Source organism: Somniosus microcephalus, chromosome 22, assembly GCF_052327205.1.
Source record: "Somniosus microcephalus isolate GS21.2 chromosome 22, FLI_Smic_1.0, whole genome shotgun sequence".
In the NCBI taxonomy this organism is placed as follows: Eukaryota; Metazoa; Chordata; class Chondrichthyes; order Squaliformes; family Somniosidae; genus Somniosus; species Somniosus microcephalus.
In genome coordinates this window covers 2,465,345-2,487,047 of record NC_141008.1, presented here as the reverse complement: position 1 = coordinate 2,487,047, position 21,703 = coordinate 2,465,345, and the positions used below count along the sequence as shown (strand labels likewise).

Sequence of the window (21,703 nt, the reverse complement as noted above, 5' to 3'; positions counted from 1 at the left end):
GAGTGGTGAACCTGTGGAATTCTCTGCCACAGAGGGCGGTGGAGGCCAGTTCATTAAATATATTCAAGAAGTAGTTGTATATATTCAGGCTAAAGGGATATGAGGAGAAGGCTGGGACAGGGTACTGAATTTGGATGATCAGCCATGATCTCATTGAATGGTGGAGCAGGCTCAAAGGGCCGAATGGCCTGCTCCTATCTTCTATGTGCCACAGGAGCCCTACCATACTCGCCTGAGTGAGTCTCCCATTTTATTGTAGTGTGATGCATGCTGCACAACCTGGCTATCCTCAGGACTCAGCCACTGCCAGCAGACATTGGAGGACCACCAGAGGAGGAGAACCAAGGCGGCAGGGAGGCACAAAGTGCAAGGGCCGTCCGTCAGTGGCTTATTGCAACTGGGTTCTAGGCCCCCTTTCCGGGAATGGCTTGTGCCAATGAAAGAACATGAATGGAGCCGCTCCGCAAGCCCTCAGCCGGTTAAGGCAACAACTAGTTCAAAGTGCAAACATGGACAATGTGAATAAAGGGAATTTTTTATTGTGTAAACTCTGTGCCCTTCCTGCATGACAAACTAATTCAGATAAAACCCCCAAAAAACAGTCAGAGACATAACTGGCTCTCACAACCTTCAGAAAATCAAAAAAACAGTTAAACAAAAATGACCATGATCCTTGGCCTTCATATAAAAAACAAACATTCCTGCCCCGCATATAAAAAACAAACACAACATTCCTGGCCCTCATATAAAAAACAAACCCAACAGTCTCAGCCTTCATATATAAAAAAAACATTCGCGGCCTTCATATGTAAACACAACATTTGGCCACACCTACTTTTTTCTCTGCGAGGGTGATCTGCCTCACTTCCGTGAGTGGCCCCTTTCCGCCCTGCAGCTCCTCCTCAATGGGACCCCAGTGGCTGCAGCAAGGCTGGGGGAAGGCTGCTGAGGGTCAGATGGTGAGACGGCAGATGCACTTGGGGGACGGCCTGGACCAGCTCTGGGCTTGGAGGGCCCGGCTGCTGTCTGCTCCAACTCTGCTTGGGCGGCAGCAGTCTGTCCTACGGGTGATGGCAGCTGCAGTGGAGGAGGAATGCTGCCAACCTGACAGAGCACAGGCACTCCCTGGTCGGCTGATACACTGGCATTCGCACGGGCCAGCACTGCAGCATGCGCAGCAATCTGCTGAAGCACAGACTGCTGGGCTTCTGCGGCATGGCGAGGGCCTGGACGATCCAGTGAGGGTGCCACAGTTAGTGCCCGTGTGGCCCTGATCTGTGTCTGCATCAGACCAGCCAGTGAATGCACGGCATGACTGAGCACTTGGCTGGAAGCCGCCTGTGATGCAGCGAAGTCCTGCTGACTCCTAGCCTGTGCTGCCAATCAGCCGGCCTGCCATAATGCGCTCCACACGCTGCTCCAGGTCGCTGAGTTGTTTGAAGTCAGGATGGCCTCCCCCAGTCGGTAGCTGCTGCCTGGGATTGTGGGCCAGCTTGCCCTGCAGGAGAAAGGACGGCCTCTGAGCACAATGTCAAGCCCTGATCTTGCCTGCACTGCCTCCCATGGTGGAATAGCCCTGACAGTGTCAAGCCCTGATCGTGCCTGCACTGCCTCCCATGGTGGAATAGCCCTGACAGTGTCAAGCCCTCATCTTGCCTGCACTGCCTCCCATGGTGGAATAGCTCTGACAGTGTGTAAAGTGCTGAATGTGCAAGTGGTTTTCATGAGAGTCCCATAGCTCTTGGATGAGGGCTGGGCATTGGGGTTTTCAGGTCCCTTTGGCCAGAAACTTAGGTGCACATGCCGGGATGAAGAGGATAGTGGAAAGGGTACTCACCCTGACAACCCGAGTGAGGTCGTTGAAATTTTTTCTGCTTTGAACTGGAGTCCTGGCAACCATGCTGTTGGTGGTCACCCTGTTTGCCACCTTCCTCCAGGCTTTTCGGTACTTGCTGGGAAGCAGCCTCCTCCCACTGTCAGGGAAGAGGACAGGTCGCCTGCACTCCACTGCGCCAACCAGTAGCCTCGGCACCCTCGCTGAAGCGCTCCGCTCGCTTCCTAGCCATCTCCATTGTCCTGGGCATTGAACTGTTGAACCAACAATGGTCAGGCCTTGCTTCAGGGCTGCAGTGTGCAGGGCGTGGCAGCCAAACAAATCGACCCTCCCCCTTTAAGAGCTGACCGGCGCCAGCGTGTCTGCCTTCAATCAGCAACTTGCCGCACCTGCGCTGCGCCCGCCCTCGGTGTTAGCGCCTCGGCTCGCCGGCTTAGCGCCTTATGATAGTCGTGCATCGCCTGCTTTAGCGCAGCAGCAACCTCTTGGGGCGATGCAACTCAATTTCGGCGAAGGTGGCGCTAAGTTGCGCCGGACGCTAAATTTAGCGAACGCCCGGCTGTAGCGCCCCAAACGTGGCGATACTGAATTTCTAGGCCATTGAACTTTCTTTCCTCCAATGCCCCCAGGGCTGCGAATGTTAGGACAATTGGAATGGCCAAGGTTGAGCTTCAGGTTTAACTCTGGTAACGAGGGATATAAATCGAATGGGCTCGGTTCAGTGTTCACTCACTGATACAATTTGCTCTTTTGGTGCAAAACTGATGAAATATCTAACTTGAGAGGGACCCAGGAAGGGAATGCAAACTAATTTCTAATTGGTTCCTGATGGTGCACTGGAACACGGGCCGGAGAGACGATGGCAAATGACACTGATGGCCAGCATTCTCGGGTCAGTTTTTAAAAATGTGTTTGAGATGTGGGTGTCACTGGCAAGGCTGGCATTTATTGCCCATCCCTAATTGCCCTTGAGGAGGTGGTGAGCTGCCGTCTTGAACCACTGCAGTCCGTGTGGTGAAAGTGCTCCCACAGTGCTATTAGGGTGTTCCAGGACTTTGACCCAGTGACGATGAAGGATCGACAATATATTTCCAAGTCAGGATAGTGTAACTTGGAGGGGAATTTGGAGGTGGTGGTGTTCCCATGCGCCTGCTGCCCTTCTCCTTCTAGGTGGAAGAGGTCGTGGGTTTGGGAGGTGCTGTCAAAGAAGCCTTGGCGAGTTGCTGCAGTGCATCTTGTAGATGGTACACACTGCAGCCACAGTACGCCACTTTCAGCCCAATAACCTCTCTACACTGTCCCATCAGTCTCTTCCAGGTCAAGTATGGCACAGGGCTTTGTACCTTGGACTTGCTGTCCATTTCGTGTCCAGTGGATGGGAAATCTGATTTAATGCTCCCTCTTCAGCATCATCTACCCTCCTTTTCATTTCCCACACCAGCGTTCCTAGTGGTCTCCCTAAAGGAGGATTGTAGTGCCACCAGGTTTTTGCTGCACCCATTGGGACAGGCTCAAAATCCCTGATCTTTCTCATGGGACCTGTGTAAGTAGTGGAGAGAAGCTACACACTCCTACACGTGGGCAAGGGGGAGCTCTTGTGAGAAGCGCAGAGAGAATGCTGTTAATGCACAGAATGCCTGTATGAAATTTAAAAGTTCAAGCTGAGAATTTGACCTTCAGTGTTTGCCCATGTGAAGGGGCTTCAGCCTCACTGCTGTATAATTCTGGAACCAATTCCCTCAGAGCTCTGGTGCTGAGTGTCCTGGGCCCCATAAGAGAAAGCTAGGTGCGCAAACTCATTGACCCCCGGGCAGACTTACATTTCTGTAGCACCTTTCACAATGTCCCAAGTGATTTTCAGCCAAGAGAAGTACTTTTATTTTTCAAGTGTTGTCACTGTTGAAGTGTAGGTAACACAGCTGCCAATTTGTGCACAGCAAGCTGCCACACACAGCAATGAGAGAATCTGCTTTCACAATGTAGGTCGAGGGGGTAAATGTGTGGCCAGCACACCTGGGTGAACTCCCCTGCTTTTGGTTGACAGTGCCCTGGGATCTTGTATGCCCACCTGAGAGGGCACCATCAGAGAGATGGCCCCTCCCACAGTGCAGCACCCCCTCAGTACTGCCCTGAAGTGTTAGTCTGGATTATAGGCTTCAGTCTCTGGAGTGGGGCTTGAACCCACAACACTCTGACTCAGGGGTGAGAGAGCTACTCACTGAACCAAGGCTGACAATAGGGGTACTTGGGACTCGATGGGCTTATACCAGGGAAAAGTGTTCCTTTGTTTGCGGTTTTGAACCATTATAGACTTAATGATAAAACTATTAGGACACGATTGGTCTGTGTACAGCACATTCAAGAAGTTTATTTTGGATTAGTTTAGAGTTAGTCAGTGTTACACTAAATCATTGCGATGCATCAGTAAATGCAGCTGCTGTTAATGGTCTTTCCAACACAAGCCAATCAGCTGCCTTTGAGAAATCGCACCCCGAGATCTGAAATGAACAAATAAAGAGCGTTAGAATTGGCTTCCTCAATTCCAGAAGAAAGAACAGATGTGCAGTGATCCAGGATTTCACCAGCATAGCCCAACATCGCAACCACTGGCTCACTTTTGAAGTATTGACACTGGTGCAGTTAAACATGGCAGTCATTGGTGTACAGCAAGATCCCACAGACAACAATGGGATGTAAAACCAGTTGGTCTGTATTTGTTTGGTGGTAGTGGAGAGCAGAATGTTCCCTATCCTTCCAATAGTGTCCTTTACCTGACCCATAAATGGAACCTTCGGCTACGGGCTCATCAAAGAGATAGCACCTCTGACAATGCAGCACTCCCTCAGTACTGACCCGTCGACAGTGCAGCGCTCCCTCAGTAATGACCCGTCAACAGTGCAGCGCTCCCTCAGTAATGACCCTCCGACAATGCAGCGCTCCCTCAGTACTGAGCCGCCGACAGTGCAGTGCTCCCTCAGTACTGACCCGCCGACAGTGCAGTGCTCCCTCAGTACTGACCCGCCGACAGTGTGGCGCTCCCTCAGTACTGCCCCTCCGACAGTGCGGCGCTCCCTCAGTACTGACCCGTCGACAGTGTGGCGCTCCCTCAGTACTGACCCGCCGACAGTGCAGCGCTCCCTCAGTACTGCCCCTCCGACAGTGCAGTGCTCCCTCAGTACTGACCCGTCGACAGTGCAGCGCTCCCTCAGTACTGACCTGCCGACAGTGCAGCACTCCCTCAGTACTGATCCTCCGACAGTGCGGCACTCCCTCAGATCTTCCCCCCGTGGCCACCAACCTCATAGTTCCCCAACCCCACACAACCCGCTTCTACCTCCTTCCCAATATCCACAAACAGGACTGCCCCGGTAGACCCATCGTTTCAGCCTGTTTTTGCCCCATGGAACTTATCTCTTCCTATCTCGACTCTATCTTTTCTCCCCTTGTCCAGTCTCTTCCCAGCTACATCCGCGACTCTTCTGACACCCTCCGCCACTTTAACAGTTTCCACTTTCCTGGCCCCAACCGCTTCCTTTTCATCATGGACGTACAATCCCTCTACACCTCCATCCCCCACCAGGATGGCCTGAGGGCGCTCCGCTTCTTCCTTGAACAGAGGCCCAACCAGTCCCCATCCACCACCACCCTCCTCTGCCTGGCTGAACTTGTTCTCACATTGAACAACTTCTCCTTTGACTCCACTCATTTCCTCCAAATCAAAGGTGTTGCCATGGGTACCAGCATGGGTCCTAGCTATGCCTGCCTTTTCGTGGGATATGTGAAACACTCTTTGTTCCAGTCGTACTTGGGTCCCCTCCCTCACCTCTTTTTCCAGTACATTGATGACTGTATTGGTGCCGTTTCCTGCTCTCGCCCTGAACTAGACAATTTCATTCACTTTGTCCCCAATTTCCACCCTTCCCTCACCTTCACATGGTTCATCTCTGACTCTTCCCTTCCCTTCCTCGACTTCTCCGTCTCCATCTCTGGGGATAGGTTATTGACCAACATTCACTATAAGCCCATTGACTCCCACAGCTACCTGGACTACACTTCCACCCACCCTGCCTCCTGTAAGGACTCTATTCCATTCTCCCAGTTTCTCCGTCTCCGCAGCATCTGCTCCGACGATGCCACCTTCCACACCAGTGCTTCCGACATGTCTTAATCTAGAGCCGTCTTTTGTCTCTTTACTGGTCCCAACACCATTTCGTCTGGTTTTAAATATCTCTTAATGTCTCTTCACTTCTCTTTTGTTCTTTATCCCCATTTCCCAGCCTCCAAACTGGCCTTTTAATTTGTTTCATTTCCTGTGTTTTTTCTGAGTCCTGTCGAAGGGTTTTGATCTGAAACGTTGACTCTGTTTCTCTCGCTATGGATGTTGCCTGGCCTGCTGAGTTTTTCCACCATTTTCTGTTGTTATTTCGGATTTCCAGCATCCGCAGTATTTTGCTATCAGAAATAAACCAGTACCGCAGCCTCTTCTACAGCAGCGCCCCTCGCAGACAGTCGCCGGTACCGCAGCCTCATCTACAGCAGCGCCCCTCGCAGACAGTCACTGGTACTGCAGCCTCATCTACAGCAGCGCCCCTCGCAGACAGTCACTGGTACTGCAGCCTCATCTACAGCAGCGCCCCTCGCAGACAGTCGCCGGTACCGCAGCCTCATCTACAGCAGCGCCCCTCGCAGACAGTCGCCGGTACCGCAGCCTCATCTACAGCAGCGCCCCTCGCAGACAGTATCCGGTACCGCAGCCTCATCTACAGCAGCGCCCCTCGCAGACAGTCGCCGGTACCGCAGCCTCATCTACAGCAGCGCCCCTCGCAGACAGTCGCCGGTACCGCAGCCTCATCTACAGCAGCGCCCCTCGCAGACAGTCGCCGAAACATAGAAGATAGGAGCAGGAGTAGGCCATTCGGCCCTTCGAGCCTTCTCCGCCATTCAATGAGATCATGGCTAATCATCCAAATTCAGTACCCAATTTCCAATTTAAATGCTTTATTGGCATGAGAGTTTACAGAGAAACATATTGCCAAAGCTAACATAGTAAAAAATTACAGTTTTCTAAATATTCTTTTGATATTTGTTGGTTAAATACAGTATTACTTATAAACAATATTAATTTTATACAGTCTTTGTATTACATTTGCTACTTTCAATATTAGTTTTAAACATTCTTAATTTTAAACAGTTCTCAGGTTGTGACCCTGTCCCTTCCTTCTCCCCATATCCCGTGATCCCTTTAGCCTTAAGAAATATATCTAAATCCTTCTTGAATATATTTAATGAATTGGCCTCCACTGCCTTCTCTGGTAGAGAATTCCACAGGTTCACCACTCTCTGGGTGACGAAATTCCTCCTCATCTCTGTCCTAAATGGCTTACCCCTTATCCTTAGACTGAGACCCCTGGTTCTGGACTCCCCGGCCATCGGGAACATCCTTCCTGCATCTAGTCTGTCTAGTCGTGTCATCATTTTATAAGTTTCAATGAGATCCCCTCTCATTCTTCTAAACTCCAGCGAGTATAAGCCCAATCGACCCAATCTCTCCTCATATGTCATTCCTGCCATCCCAGGTATCAGTCTGGTGAATATTCACTGCACTCCCTCCATGGCAAGAACATCCTCCCTCAGATAAGGCGACCAAAACTGCACACAATACTCAAGGTGTGGTCTCACCAAGGCCCTGTACAACTGCAGCAAGACATCCTTGTTCCTGTACTCGAACCCTCTCACTATGAAGGCCAACATACCATTTGCCTTCTTAACCGTCTGCTGCACCTGCATGCTTACCTTCAGCAACTGGTGCACAAGGACACCCAGGTCTCATTGCACTTCCCCTTCTCCCAATCTATTGCCGTTCAGATAATAATCTGCCTTCCTGTTTTTGCCACCAAAGTGGATAACCTCGCATTTATCCACATTATACTGCATCTGCCATGCTTTTGCCCAATCACCTCTTCCTCCTCCTCTATGTCTGACTCAGACACAGTGTCAGCTTGAGGGGCCGCCTTCTCACCTGGTGAGTCACCATCTGAAAGCAGGGAGGCACAAGAGTTGCTTTATTGTGAGGACAGGGCGGCAGCGAGGGAGGCATGAGTGCTGCTGTGCACTGCATTGGTTCGATAGTGGCAAAGGATGCTGGTGTGAGGCGCAAGTGGAAAGGGAGAGGTCAAAAAGGTGATGACCTTACCATTGGTGCCCAGAACAGGGTCAGCATCTCCAGTGGCGACGGGGCCACTCAGCCGGCCTGCCATGATCTGCTCCACTCTCTGCTCGAGGTCGCTCAGCTGTTTCAGGTCAGGACGGCCTCCCCCGGTCTGTCGCTGCTGTCTTCTGTTATGCGCCAGCTTGGACTGCAAGAGAAAGGACCGCCTCTAAGTACAGTGTCAAGCCCTGATATTGCCCGCACTGCCTCCCATGGTCGAATAGCCCTGACAGTGTCTAAAGTCCTGAATGTGCAAGTGCTTTTCATGACAGTCCCATAGCTGCTGGATGAGGGCTGGCCATTAGAGCTTTCAGACTCGTTTGGCTATAAAGTGAGGTGCACATGCAGGGATGAGGAGGATACTGGAAAGGGTACTCACCCTGACAACCCGAGTGAGGACGTTGAAATTTTTCCAGCACTGGGTTGGTGTCCTGCCAACCACGCTGTTGGACATGACCTTGTTTGCCACATCCCTCCATGCTTTCCGATATTCGGCGGGCAGCGGCCTCCTGCCACCCTCAGGGAAGAGGATATGGCGCCTGCGGTCCACTGCACCAACCAGCACCCTCAGGTCACCCTCGCCGAAGAGCTGCACTCTCTCCCTGGCCTTCTCCATTCTCCTGGGCATGGAGCTGTTCCAGAAGCAGTGTTCAGGCCTTGCCTTAGGGCTGCAGCGTGCAGGGTGTGGCAGCCAAGCAAGTCCACCCTCCCCCTTTAAGTGCTGACCGGCGCCTGACTGTCTGCCCTCAATGAGCAACTCGCCGCACCTGCGCTGCACCCGCCCTCGGTGTTTGCGCCCTGGATCGCCGGCTTAGCGCCTAATGATAGTCGTGCATCGCCTGCTTTAGCGCAGCAGTAACCTCTTGGGGCGATGCAACTGAATATCGGCGAAGGTGGTGCTAAGTTGCGCCGGGCGCAAAAGTTAGCGAACGCCATGCTGTAGCGCCCCAAATGTGGCTATACTGAATTTCTAGGTCTTGGTGTCTAAATTCTATTGGTGCTGCCTCCTTAAGAGGGACACTTGTGGAGCTGACTCTTCTCAATTGTCAATTTAAAGTCAACTACAATTTCCACACTTTTGTACTCTATACTTCTATTTATGAAGCCCAGAATCCCGTAAGCCTTTTTAACTGCTTTCTCAACCTGTCCTTCCACCTTCAATGATTTGTGCACACATACCCCCAGGTCGCTCTGTTCCTGCACCCACTTCAGGATTGGACCATTTAGTTTATGTGTCCTCTCCTCATTCTTTCTACCAAAACCTATCACTTCACAATTTTCCGTGCTAAATTTCATCTGTCACGTGTCCGCCCATTTCACCTGCCTGTCTATGTCTTCCTGACTTCTGTCACTTTCCTCCTCACTGTTCACTATACTTCCAAGTTTTGTCTCATCTACAAATTTTGAAATTGTGCCCTGTACACCCATGTCCAAGTCATTAATATGTATCAAGAAAAGCAGTGGTCCTAGAACCGACCCCTTAGGAACACCACTGTATACCTTGCTCCAGTCCAAAAAACAACCGTTCACCACTACTCTCTGTTTCCTGTCACTCAGCCAATTCCGTATCCATGTCCACTGTCCCTTTTATTCCATGGGCTTCAACTTTGCTGGCAAGCATATTATGTGGCACTTTGTCGAACACCTTTTTGAAATCCATGTTCACTACGTCAACTGCATTATCCTCATCAATCCTCCCTGTTACCTCATCAAAAAACTCAAACAAGTTAGTTAAACACGATTTGCCTTTAACAAATCCGTGCTGGCTTTCCTTAATTAAACCACACTTTCCAAGCGACTGTTAATTTTGTCCCTGATTACTGTTTCTAAAAGCTTCCCCACTACCGAGGTCAAACTGAATGGCCTGTAGTTGCTGGGTTTATCTTTACACACTTTTTTGAACAAGGGAATAATATTTGCAGTTCTCCAGTCCTCTGGCACCACCCCTGTATCTAAGGAGGATTGGAAGATTATGGCCAGTGTCACCGCGATTTCTTCCCTAAATTCCCGCAGCATCGTAGGATGCATCCCATCCGCTCCTGGTGATTTATGTACTTTAAATACAGCCAGCCTTCCTAATACCTCTTTTTATCAATTTTTATCCTATCAAGTATATCCACTACCGCCTCCTTTACTATGTCTATGGCAGCATCCTCTTCCTTGGTGAAGACTGATGCAAAATACTCATTTAGTACCTCAGCCATACCCTCTGCCTCCATGAATAGGTCTCCTTTTTGGTCCCTAATCGGCCCCATCCCTCCTCTTACTACCCTTTTACTATTTATATGCCTAAAGAAGACTTTTGGATTACCTTTTATGTTGGCTGCAATTCTATTCTCATACCCTCTCTTTGCCCGTCTTATTTGATTTTTCACTTCTCCTCTGACCTTTCTATATGTAGCCTGATTCTCAGATGCATTTGCAACTTGACATCTGTCATAATTGCTCTTTTTCTGCTTCATCATATTCTCTATCTCTTTCATCATCCAGCGAGCCCTGACTTTAGTTGCCCTGCCTTTCCCCCTCGTTGGAAAGTACCTCAACTGCACCTGAACTATTTCCTCTTTAAAGGCAGCCTATTGTTCATTACAGTTTTGCCTGCCAATCTTTGATTCCAGTTTACCCGGGCCATCACACTGAAATTGCATTTCCCCCTGTTAAACATTTTTACTCTAGATTGCTCCCTGTCCTTTTTCATAGCTAACCAAAACATTATGATACTATGATTACTGTTCCCTAAATGTTCACCTATTGAAACTTGCTCCACCTGACCAACCTCATTCCCCAGTCTGGAGTACAGTTATGTTGAAAGACTGAAGAAGCTGGTGTTGTTCTCCTTGGAGCAGAGAAAATTGAGAGGAGATTTGATAGAGGTGTTCAAATCCATGAGGGGTGTGGACAGAGTAGATAGAGAGAAACTGTTCCCATTGGCAGAAGGGTGGAGAACCGGAGGACAGAGATTTAAGGTGATTGGCAAAAGAACCAAAGGCCACGAAAGAAAGACTTTTTTACGCAGCGAGTGGTTAGGATTTGGAATGTTCTCCCTGAAAGGGCGGTGGAGGCAGATTCAATCACAGCTTTGAAAAGGGAGTTGGATAAGTATCTGAAGGGAAGAAATGTGCAGGGCTACGGGGAAAGGGCGGGGGAGTGGGACTGGCTGAAGTGCTCTTGCAGAGAGCCGGCACGGGCTCGACGGGCCGAATGGCCTCCTTCCCTGCTGTAACCATTCTATGATTCGATGATTCTATGACCATGTGCTGTAACTTTAAAAAAGGTTAAAAGGAAATTGAACAAATTAAATTAAAGTACTGTTCCTTATGGTGATGCAGCACTCCAGTCCCTGCGGTGCCCACCGGTCTCGGAAGGCCTCGAGCGTGCCGGCAGACACCGCGTGCTCCATCTCCAGGGCCACCCAGGGGTGAACATGGCCGCGGAAGAGAGGTGGGCCGAATGACCCCCTGGACCGCCCGCTGCCTGGACCAGTTAATGGGCACTTTGGACAGGCCCAGGAGCAGTCCCACAAGGAGGTCCCCGACCTGCCCGCTCCCCTCCGCACCGGGTGGCCGTAGATCAGGAGAGTGGGACTGAAGTGCAGCCAAAAATCGAGGATCAGCCCCTTCAAATAATGGAAGAGAGGCTGCAACCTCTCACACTCGGTATAAACATGGACAATCTGGGTCTGTGGGAACGAGACAAGTTCAGCGTTTCTTTATTGATGAACTGAAACAGAATATAAGGAAAGAAACATGTACAGATTCTTAAAGAACAGACATTTTGTTCAACCGATGTAAATTTAATCATACTTTACAACTTCAAATAAATACACATCTATATTTTGTTAAAACACAGTTCCCTCCACTCAAGAAGCAGAAAACACAAGGCCCCAATATCTCCGTGTGCCCCGTGGGAATGCGGGTTCACATGGGGAGCCCGTGGGCCAATCAGACCATTCATTTACTGCGGGTTAAACAGGGGATAAAAAGGGGGAGTCGGCTCTACAGCCTCACTTACCTGGGAGCCTCGCTTGTTAGAATGGAGGGGCTGCGGGTTCTGGGCTTGTTCTTTCTTACAATCTGTTCATCTCAGCCGCCCTCTCTCCTTCTCCCCGCCGATCAATGTTGGCTGTCTCCCAAATTCCGCCAAGACTGCGGGTTTGGGGGAATTGAAGGCAGTGAGTGTGTGCGGAGAGGCTGCTGCTTTGATGCCGGGAGCCGGGATGTGCCGCCGTGTTTCTATTCACTCCACAATCTGCCAGGTGGGTGTATTCTCGGCTCGCCTATATTCTGGGCCAGGGCTTCCCAGAACCAGCCGCAATCCAACTGCACTGGGGATTCCCTGGACAGTAGCCTCTCTCCTCCTGTCCTGAAACATCAGCTGGAGTCTCCAACCTCTCCAGTCCGGGAGCTGGCGGGTTTAAGAACTGTGTTCAGTTCTACAGTTTTGAAAGTCTGATCATTGAGATCCTGACCCACGATCTCTCCTTCCTTCTCTATGCGACTTGGGACTTCTGATGGTTGAATTGCGCCCCAGGATAGGAGGGCAGAGTGAAGATCAGTCCCTGGCTGGCACTGACCAGACAGGCTGTGGATTTGATGCAGGTCTTGTGTAACCAGTCCAGTAGGGATGGAGTTGGTGAACCGTCTCCATTAGATGGAGAATTGGGGAGTGGATGGGGAGAGAAGGAAACTAGAAGCTGGTGCTGAGCTGGGCGGAGTTTCTCCCCCTCCCGGTAACGGTTCCCTTGCCATTCCCCGTGCAGCAACTAACCGCCTTTCATTGACTCTCTTGCAGTGTGCACCAAGGATGGGCGGGTCCTGATCGCCATCTCCAAGGATTTGACGCTGCCTCCTGTAGACCTGACAACGGTCCATCTGAAGGATGGACATGGAGCGGAGTGCAGTCCGACCGTGGCCTCTGCAGACACTGTGCTCTTTCAGTTCGCAGTCAGTGAGTGTGGCACTACTCAGCGGGTAGGTATTGTGGGCTGGGAGCCCCATCAATGGCTGTCAGTCGGGTGGGAAAGAGGGGGTCTAAAGGGCAATGGGGGCCCTTAAAGACACTACGGGCTGTATATTGAGTTCCGGCGCAGTTCCGGCGTTGAACTCCGGCGCTGGGAAACTTTAGCGCCCGCCGGAATTAGCAGCCCAGCTCGCCGATATTCAGTTTTTTCTGGCCACTTTTCTGGCGAGCGCTGAAATAGGCGTTGGCGCCTCTGTTCAGGCACTATTCCAGCGATGCTGCGTTTTAGCGCTGTTTTCCGGCGCAGCGCAGGCGCGATCATGTGAGAGTGTCAGCAGACAGGCACATGCTGTAGAGCTCTTAAAGGGGGAAGGGTGAACTTTGCCTGCAGCCACACCTTGCATGCTGCAGCCGTGGAAGTAGGCCTTTGCACTGAATCTTAGAGAAACCTACTGCTGCAGCTGATGGAGGGGGCCCGCGAAAGAAGCCAGCGGTCCTCTGAGGAAGCGCTGGATGTGCTCCTTCGCGCAGTGCGGAAGAGACGCCGCATCTTCTGCCCGGCTAATGGAAGGAAGGCTCCCAGGAGCCAGTTCAGGGATGCCTGGACAAAGATCGCGCGGAGGGTGTCGTCCAACACCGATGTGCCCAGGAGTGCGGACCAGTGCCGCAAGAAGTTTAACGACCTCTGCCGACTGGTGAAGGTGAGTACCATTTGCACTGTCCCCCTCATTCTTGCATCTGCACCTCCCATTAGGCCCAAAGGGAACTCAAAGGTCTAATGGCCAGGGCTCCCCCCGCTCCAAACGCACTTGCATGTTAATCAGCAGCTCTTTCTGGACTTCTCACACTCTCCAAGCTATTCCACCATGGGAGGGCTCGCACACACACTAACAGGGACCTCACTCTCCAAGCTTCTCCACCATGGGAGGGCTCGCACACACACTAACAGGGGACCTCACTGTACTTAGCCGGCCTCCTTTCTCTTGCAGGGAAAGCTGGCGATGAACGCCAGGAGCCTGCGTGCCACTGGCGGAGGCCGTCGGGACTACCGGGAGCTGACAGCACTGGACGAGAGGGTGGTGCGCCTCATGCGTCACCCTGTCATTGAGCCTGTGGCGATAGGAGATGCAGACCCTATCTTACAACCCACTGGTAAGGACTTGACTGGGTGCACGTCTCTCCTTGCCCTTGCGCAACCACATGTTCATCCTTCCCCACTGTCCGCAAAAAGCGCATAAATCATCCGTTCACCCTCCCTCCTTGTAGGCCTGTGGTCACTGTAATGCGACACTTGTGCCTTGCTGCTTTCAGCTGCTGCTGAGGAGGATGTGCTCCCTGAAGGCCACGCAGCCAGGGCCTCGGAGGAGGAGGACGTCGCGGGGCAAGAAGATGGCGACACCTCGCCGGCACCAGCAACACCAGCAGCAGAAGCCACTGAGGGGGAGACTTGTGCCGTTCCGGAGAGCCAGCGGGAGGAGGGGGAGGGGAGCCCCCAGGCTGGACCTAGTGGAATGGACGCATGGGGCAGGGCTCGGCCGGCACGGCAGCCTTCTCCGCAGATGGGGGAGGCTCATTCGAGCCACGATTGTGACGTCGGCCAGGAGGTTCGCGTCCTGACCGAGATGTGTGCGGCGTCGGAGCGCCAGCATGAGCAATTCATGCAGGTGTTCTTGCACATGCCTGACTCCGTGGACAACCTTGCAAGAAGCGTGGCGGCATTTGGGGAATCCCAGGCGAGGCTGATGGAGCAATTCTCCGCCGAACACGCCAGGGGGCAGGAGCTCCTTCTTGCCTCGCAGGAGAGGCTGCTCCATCAATTTGAAGCCGCAGAGCAGGCCAGTCGCCAGCTGAGAGGTGTGGGCCAGACTGTGGCACGGCACTTGCGTGCACATGGCCGAGCAGTGGGGAATCTCGCATCTGCCACCCTTGCCCTGGCGCGGATGCAGCGACAGGCCAGCCGCCAGCATGCTGCCGCACACCGGGCTGCCGAACACCAGATTGGCCCGATAGCTGCACGTCCGGGACGCCCTCGTGCAGGCCGACCCGCCAGGGCTTCCGGCGACACGACCTCCCGGCCTGCTGACCCTTCCCCAAGCCTCCCCACAGACTCAGGGGTCAGCTTGAGGCGCAGCAGCAGGACGGGCCGGGGACAAAGACGCATGGCCCCAGACTCAGCCTCTCGCCAAGGGGCTGTGACAAGCGATTTATCCGGCTCTGGGGGGCATGGTGCTCCTTAGTGATATGGGGGTGCTTGTGTTGGGGGGCTTCCTTGTTTCTGTTACCCGAATGTTGTGGCAACTTGTTTCTGTTGTCTGGGATGCTCCTCCCCAGGTTGAGTGTGTGACACAAGGTCGTGTGTGTTTTTTGCACTTCTTTTGTGATCTGATGCTCGTGTGGGAAGGGCCGGGGGTTTTCACAATAGATATGTTGATTTAATCACCATGTGTAGGTGTCATGATTGAAAAGTGTGCTGTGTTAACCGGGGTTTGCCACGCCGAATGTCCCCTCGGCGTCTAGCCATGCCTGGCCCTATCTCAATTCGTCCGCGCGCCCTTTCCAAAGCATCTCGGTAGTGAGGGTTGACCCCCCATGCAGGCCCCATAACAACTTTTCCAGCACACCATTCACAGGGATCCAAATGTCAAAACAGTGGCTAGCAGCCACAAATACCTTTCCTATGGTGTCCGAAATCCGTTTTGTCTGTGGCTTGCTATCTGTCCAGAAATGCAGAGCAGTCTCGTCATTGCTGCGAAGTGGCTGGCTTTGATGGTTGAGTGGATGTGCCCTTTAATTAGCGCTCCCCGCATCCCACACGGCCTGTGTTGAGTTGCATTTAACACTTCCTAACAGCGCCACGCCAGAATGGGACGGGCGCGGCTGAATTTCCGGTTTGGGGCGCTCAAACAGCGTTGCGCACGCAGATGACGTCATAAGTTGCGCGCGCAGCTGAACGGGCGCTAACAGTTAGCGCCGGCGCTAAAACACAGGTGAATTTCGGCGTAGGCGCATAACCGGCGCTGAACGGGTGCTAAGCTGCTAGCGCCGTAATTTTGGCGCTAAAGACTGGCGCTAACACTTGAATATCCAGCCCTACATGTGATCAGGCAATGGCAGACTTGCTCAATTTCTATGCAATCAGTCTACTCCTGTTCCTCTGTAATGATGGTCTTCTGTCTCTTGTAGCTGGACGGGGTGAACGTCGTCTATGAAACGGATGTGTTGGGTCAGTTTGAGATCTTGGATGGAGCTTTGGGATCGGTGACCCGGGACAGCCCCTTCAGGTGAGACTGGGAGCACATGGAGCGGGTAGAGAAGGTGAGGAGCTGAATTCTCCAGCCGTGTCCGTTCTCTTGCAGGCTCCATGTCCAGTGCAGTTACAAGGGGAGCCAGGAGTCTGAACTGCAGGTGAAGCCCCGAGTTTACAGCCTTTCTCCGCCACTGCCTGCCACTGAGGCCGGGATCCTGGTTCTGGAGCTGAGAATAGCGAGAGGTAGCGAGTGCTGCTGATGGTTAGTGTCCAACTTCAGGCTCTCTCTCCAAATAGTGGCCGTCCTTCATCTTTCTCTTTCCAGATGGTGGCTACCGGAGCTGGTACGTGGCCAGTGACTACCCGATCCTGAGTGTGCTCCGGGACCCCGTGTTTGTGGAGGTTCGAGTCCTGAACCGGAACGATCCGTCCCTTGTGCTGGTGCTCAATGACTGCTGGGCGACCCCCACCCCCGAGCCGCATTCGGGGCTCCGATGGGACCTCCTGGTGGGCAGGTAAGGCAGCGAGTGAGGGACCTTGGGGCAGGCTGGTGATTGGGGAGGGGGGGCGACATGGACTGGGTGAAGGAACGGCCGATAATCAAACCAATCTGAGCTCCAGGTTGACGATTGGTGACTTCTAATCTTGGGACTTTGCTTTGATGTGCCACTGTAACTCTGTAGTTGGGAGTTCCAGGTGTCCTCTCCATAAAACCCGCTCTTTCTCTGTTCCAGGTGCCCCTTTCCTGGTGACAATGACAAAACCCGCCTCCTCCTGGTAGACGCCGCTTCCCATTCGCCATTCCCAACTCGCCATAATCGGTTTGTAGTCAGCACTTTCGCTTTCTGGGACCGAGTTTCGGGCCGGGCTCTGAGCGGGGAGGTGAGTTTCCTTCAGTCTTTCTCTCTGGCTCTCTTGGTTGAACTTGTTCCCTGGGTCTTGCTCACAGTGAGGAGGCCCCTGCTGACCCTTAGACTGTAGAAGCATGAATCTCTTGACTGGGAGCTGTGGCACTGACCAGACCGCACTGTCTCTTTCCAGGTTCACTTCCACTGCAGTGCTGAGGTTTGCTTCCCTTCCACCCGAGAGAACTGCACAGCTCCCTGCAGCCCCAGTAAGTAGCTGGGATCTGACTAGAAACTGTACCTTGATGGGGAGGGGTGGGTGTGGGGCATCTGGACACTGGGCTCACTCAGCAAGGGCCCAACACTGGGCACAGGAGCAGTGTCCTCAATCTGCCCGCTCAATTCTATCCCAGTTACAGTCTACAGCAGAATAGTAATCTGGCTCAGCAGCTCTGAGCACATCTTCCACTGGTTCTGAATGGAATCCACCTCTGGCCTTGAACTTTGATCCAGCATCCTGCTGTCACCGGGAGTTCCATGGTGGAACCGAACTGATATCTGCCCAGGTCTCCCCCGCCACCAATGTGTGTATGTCCAGAGTAACCACTGGTGAAACTAGTGCTTAAAACGGGTCTCTACCAGCCCCCCCCCACCCCCAGCAGACCAGACTGACCTTTGCACCTCAACGACTGCAAACCTTGCTGGGTTGAAGCGGGTCCTTCTGAGCATAGGGAGTGAATCTTAGTCTGACAGTGCGGGCACCGTATTTAACTGCAGTCCAATCTCTCTCTGGTACTCACTGGCTGAGGGTTTTTGCATTGGGCCATCGGATTGACCATCTGATTTTGGGGCTTCAGACAGCTGAACATTGAATCGCCCACCTTGAACTCTTGTCTCTGTCTCCCCCAGAGAGGCGAAGAAGTGCCGATGACCGGGCTGGGTCCTTGGTGACTGCTGATGGAGCCATCACTTTCCTGGAAGATGAGAGATTGGCTGCTGGGATCCACCAGGAAGAGAAAGGTAAAGGAGGCCCCTGCTACTGTCTAGTGATGGAGTAACTGGTGCCTATCTAACCCTCCCTTCTCCCCACAGATGCTGCTGCTGATTCCCCCTCCCGTGTTCTTCCTGGAGTAGCGGTTGGGGTAGCTCTGCTCTCCGTGGCCCTGTTGGTCGGGACTGTTGCCATGTGGAAAATGGACCATCGCCGCAGGGTGGGCTCCGAGTGCAGCTCCATGGAACTGTAGATGTGTCTGTTGGACAATAAACTCCTGTTATACATGAAACCTGATCTCGTTATGTTCCAAATTCTGGGTAGATTTCACTGTCCTTTCCTGTGTTAATTGGGTGTCTGTTTTGAGAATCTATTGGGCCGCTTCTCACAGCTGCCTCAACAATTGTGCCTCCCAAAACTGTGCCTGCTGCCCTTGTCCTTCTATGTGGAAGAGGTCGCGGGTTTGGGAGGTGCTGTCAAGGAAGCCTTGGCGAGTTGCTGCAGTGCATCTTGTGGATGGTACACACTGCAGCCACAGTACACCAGTTTCAGCACAATAACCTCTACACTGTCCCATCAGTCACTTCCAGGTCGAGTATGGCACAGGGCTTTGTACCTTGGACTTGCTGTCCAGTGGATGGGAATCTGCTTTTAAAGCTCCCTCTTCAGCATCATCTACCCTATTTTCCATTTCCCACACCAGCGTTCCTAGTAGTCTCCCTAAGGGAGGATTGTAGTGCCACCAGGTTTTTGCTGCACCCATTGGGACAGGCTCAAAATCCCTAATCTTTCTCATGGGACCAGTGTAAGTAGTGGAGAGAAGCTACACCATGGGCAAGGGGGAAGCTCTTGTGAGAAGCGCAGAGAGAATGCTGTTAAAGCACAATGTTTGTATGAAATTTAAAAGTTCAAGCTGAGAATTTGACCTTCAGTGTTTGTCCAGGTGAAGGGGCTTCAGCCTCACTGCCGTATAATTCAGGAACCAATTCCCTCAGAGCTCTGGTGCTGAGTGTCCTGGGCCCCATAAGAGAAAGCTAGGTGTGCTAACTCATTGACCGCCACCCTGCCCACTGCTCCCTAACCCCCCCCCCCAGGCTACTGACCATCCAAGTTCCTGCTGGAGCCCCCAGACTGGGGCTACCGGAGGCTGCAGGGTGAAGGACTGATGCTGGTCGCACTGACTGGCAAACAATAAGGGTCCTTGCAGGAAAGGGGCAGACTTACATTTCTGTAGCACCTTTCACAATGTCCCAAGTGATTTACAGCCAAGAGAAGTACTTTTATTTTACAAGTGTTGTCACTGTTGAAGTGTAGGTAACACAGCTGCCAATTTGTGCACAGCAAGCTGCCACACACAGCAATGAGAGAATCTGCTTTCACAATGTAGGTCGAGGGGGTAAATGTGGGGCCAGCGCACCTGGGTGAACTCCCCTGCTTTTGGTTGAAACAGTGCCCTGGGATCTTGTATGCCCACCTGAGAGGGCACCATTAGAGAGATGGCCCCTCCCACAGTGCAGCACCCCCTCAGTACTGCCCTGAAGTGTTAGTCTGGATTATAGGCTTCAGTCTCTGGAGTGGGGCTTGAACCCACAACACTCTGACTCAGGGGTGAGAGAGCTACTCACTGAGCCAAGGCTGACAATAGGGGTACTTGGGACTCGATGGGATTATACCAGGGGAAAGTGTTCCTTTGTGGATATTTGAACCTTTATAGACTTAATGATAAACTGATTAGGACACGATTGGTCTGGTACAGCACATTCAAGAAGTTTATTTTGGATTAGTTTAGAGTTACAGTCAGTGTTACACTAAATTATTGCAATGTATCAGTAAATGCAGCTGCTGTTAATGGTCTTTCCTACACAAGCCAATCAGCTGCCTGTGAGAAATCGCACCCCGAGATCTGAAATGAACAAATAAAGAGCGTTAGAATTGGCTTCCTCAATTCCAGCAGAAAGAACAGACGTGCCGTGATGCAGGATTTCACCATCATAGCCCAACATCGCAACCACTGGCTCACTTTTGAAGTATTTACACTGGTGCAGTTAAACCTGGCAGTCATTGGTGCACAGCAAGATCCTAAAGTTAACAACGGGATGTAAAACCAGTTGGTCTGTATTTGTTTTGCGGTAGTGGAGAGCAGAATGTTCCCTATCCTTCCAATAGTGTCCTTTACCTGAACCATAAATGGAACCTTCGGCTACGGTCTCATCAAAGAGATAGCACCTCCGACAATGCAGCAGTCCCTCAGTACTGACCCTCCGACAATGCAGCACTCCCTCAGTATTGCCCCTTCCGGAAGTGCAGCGCTCCCTCAGTGCTGACTCGCCGACAGTGTGGCGCTCCCTCTGTACTGACCCTCCAACAGTGCAGCACTCCCTCAGTACTGACTCGCCGACAGTGCGGCACTCCCTCTGTATTCCCCCTTCCGACAATGCAGCATTCCCTCAGTGCTGCCCCTTCCCACAGTGCGGCGCTCCCTCTGTACTGAACCTCCGACAGTGCAGCACTCCCTCAGTACTGACTCGCCGACAGTGCGGCACTCCCTCTGTATTCCCCCTTCCGACAATGCAGCATTCCCTCAGTGCTGCCCCTTCCCACAGTGCGGCGCTCCCTCTGTACTGACTCGCCGACAGTGCGGCACTCCCTCTGTACTGACCATCTGACAGTGCGGTGCTCCCTCAGTACTGTACTGATGTGTTAGCTTGTATTATGGGCTCTCGACTCTGGAGTGGGACTTGAATCCACGACCTTCTGACTGAGGTGCTGAAGACTGAGGCAATCTGATACTTTACCTCTTTGACCAAGCTTTCAGTCCCCCTCCTAATATGATCTACTTTGGCTAAGTGAACATTGGTTTGATTCTGCAATGAGCCATGGGATGATTATCTTCATTAAAGGCACTATATCAAGGCAAGTTGTTGAATTGGACACAAAGGATAAATGTAATACGATGAACAATAAAAATGGGACGTACCAGAAATGATTCACTTTAACAATGTCCGCTCACTGGGACCTTCGACCCATAGACCTCAACCTCACAAAGGGTCAGAATTTTTCTATTTCGTGGGATGACGATAAACACATATTGACCCTCCATTCCATTGCAGGAAAAAGAGAATGTTTTTATATGTAAACTTGAGCCGATCGTTCCACATCTGAAAGAGATGACGTTAAGCACTATCAGCAGTCAAATGCACCTGGCGTTCCAGATTTTTAAGAAAATCCATTCTCTGGCTGTGGGCGTCACTGGCAAGGCCGATGTTTATTGGCCGTCCCTTGTCCTGAGAAGGTGGCGGTGGGCCTTCTTCTTGAACCATTGCTGTGCAGTTTGATCCAAACTGAGGGCTCGCTGGGCTACTTCAGAGGGCAGTTAAGAGTCAACCAGACAAAAAGAAAATACTGCAGATGCTGGAAATCTGAAATAAAAACAGACAATGCTGGAGATAAAAAAAGGGAAGAGGTCCTACAAGTAGAATTTAGGGAGTTAGGAGCCAAGCTAAAAAGTAGGACCTCGAAGGTAGTAATCTCTGGATTACTACCAGTGCCACGTGCTAGTAAGAGTACAGAGAACAGGATAGTTAGGCTAAATACGTGGCTTGAGCAGTGGTGTAAGAGG

The 21,703-nt window shown here is 52.0% G+C and overlaps 1 protein-coding gene across 1 annotated transcript in view; it reads left to right on the top strand.

Annotated features, from left to right (window-relative positions):
* LOC147101990 (uncharacterized) overlaps nucleotides 1–19,157 on the top strand; it is a 28,550-nt gene extending 9,393 nt beyond the window's left edge. Inside the window, exons 9-16 of the mRNA XM_085965063.1 lie at nucleotides 12,834–13,012; nucleotides 16,185–16,282; nucleotides 16,358–16,491; nucleotides 16,574–16,763; nucleotides 16,983–17,130; nucleotides 17,290–17,362; nucleotides 18,003–18,113; nucleotides 18,186–19,157. Of these exons, the coding sequence (XP_085821189.1) occupies nucleotides 12,834–13,012; nucleotides 16,185–16,282; nucleotides 16,358–16,491; nucleotides 16,574–16,763; nucleotides 16,983–17,130; nucleotides 17,290–17,362; nucleotides 18,003–18,113; nucleotides 18,186–18,337 (1,085 nt within the window). The 3' untranslated portion in view covers nucleotides 18,338–19,157. The remainder of the gene's footprint in view (nucleotides 1–12,833; nucleotides 13,013–16,184; nucleotides 16,283–16,357; nucleotides 16,492–16,573; nucleotides 16,764–16,982; nucleotides 17,131–17,289; nucleotides 17,363–18,002; nucleotides 18,114–18,185) is intronic.
* The last annotated feature ends 2,546 nt before the right edge of the window (nucleotides 19,158–21,703 follow it).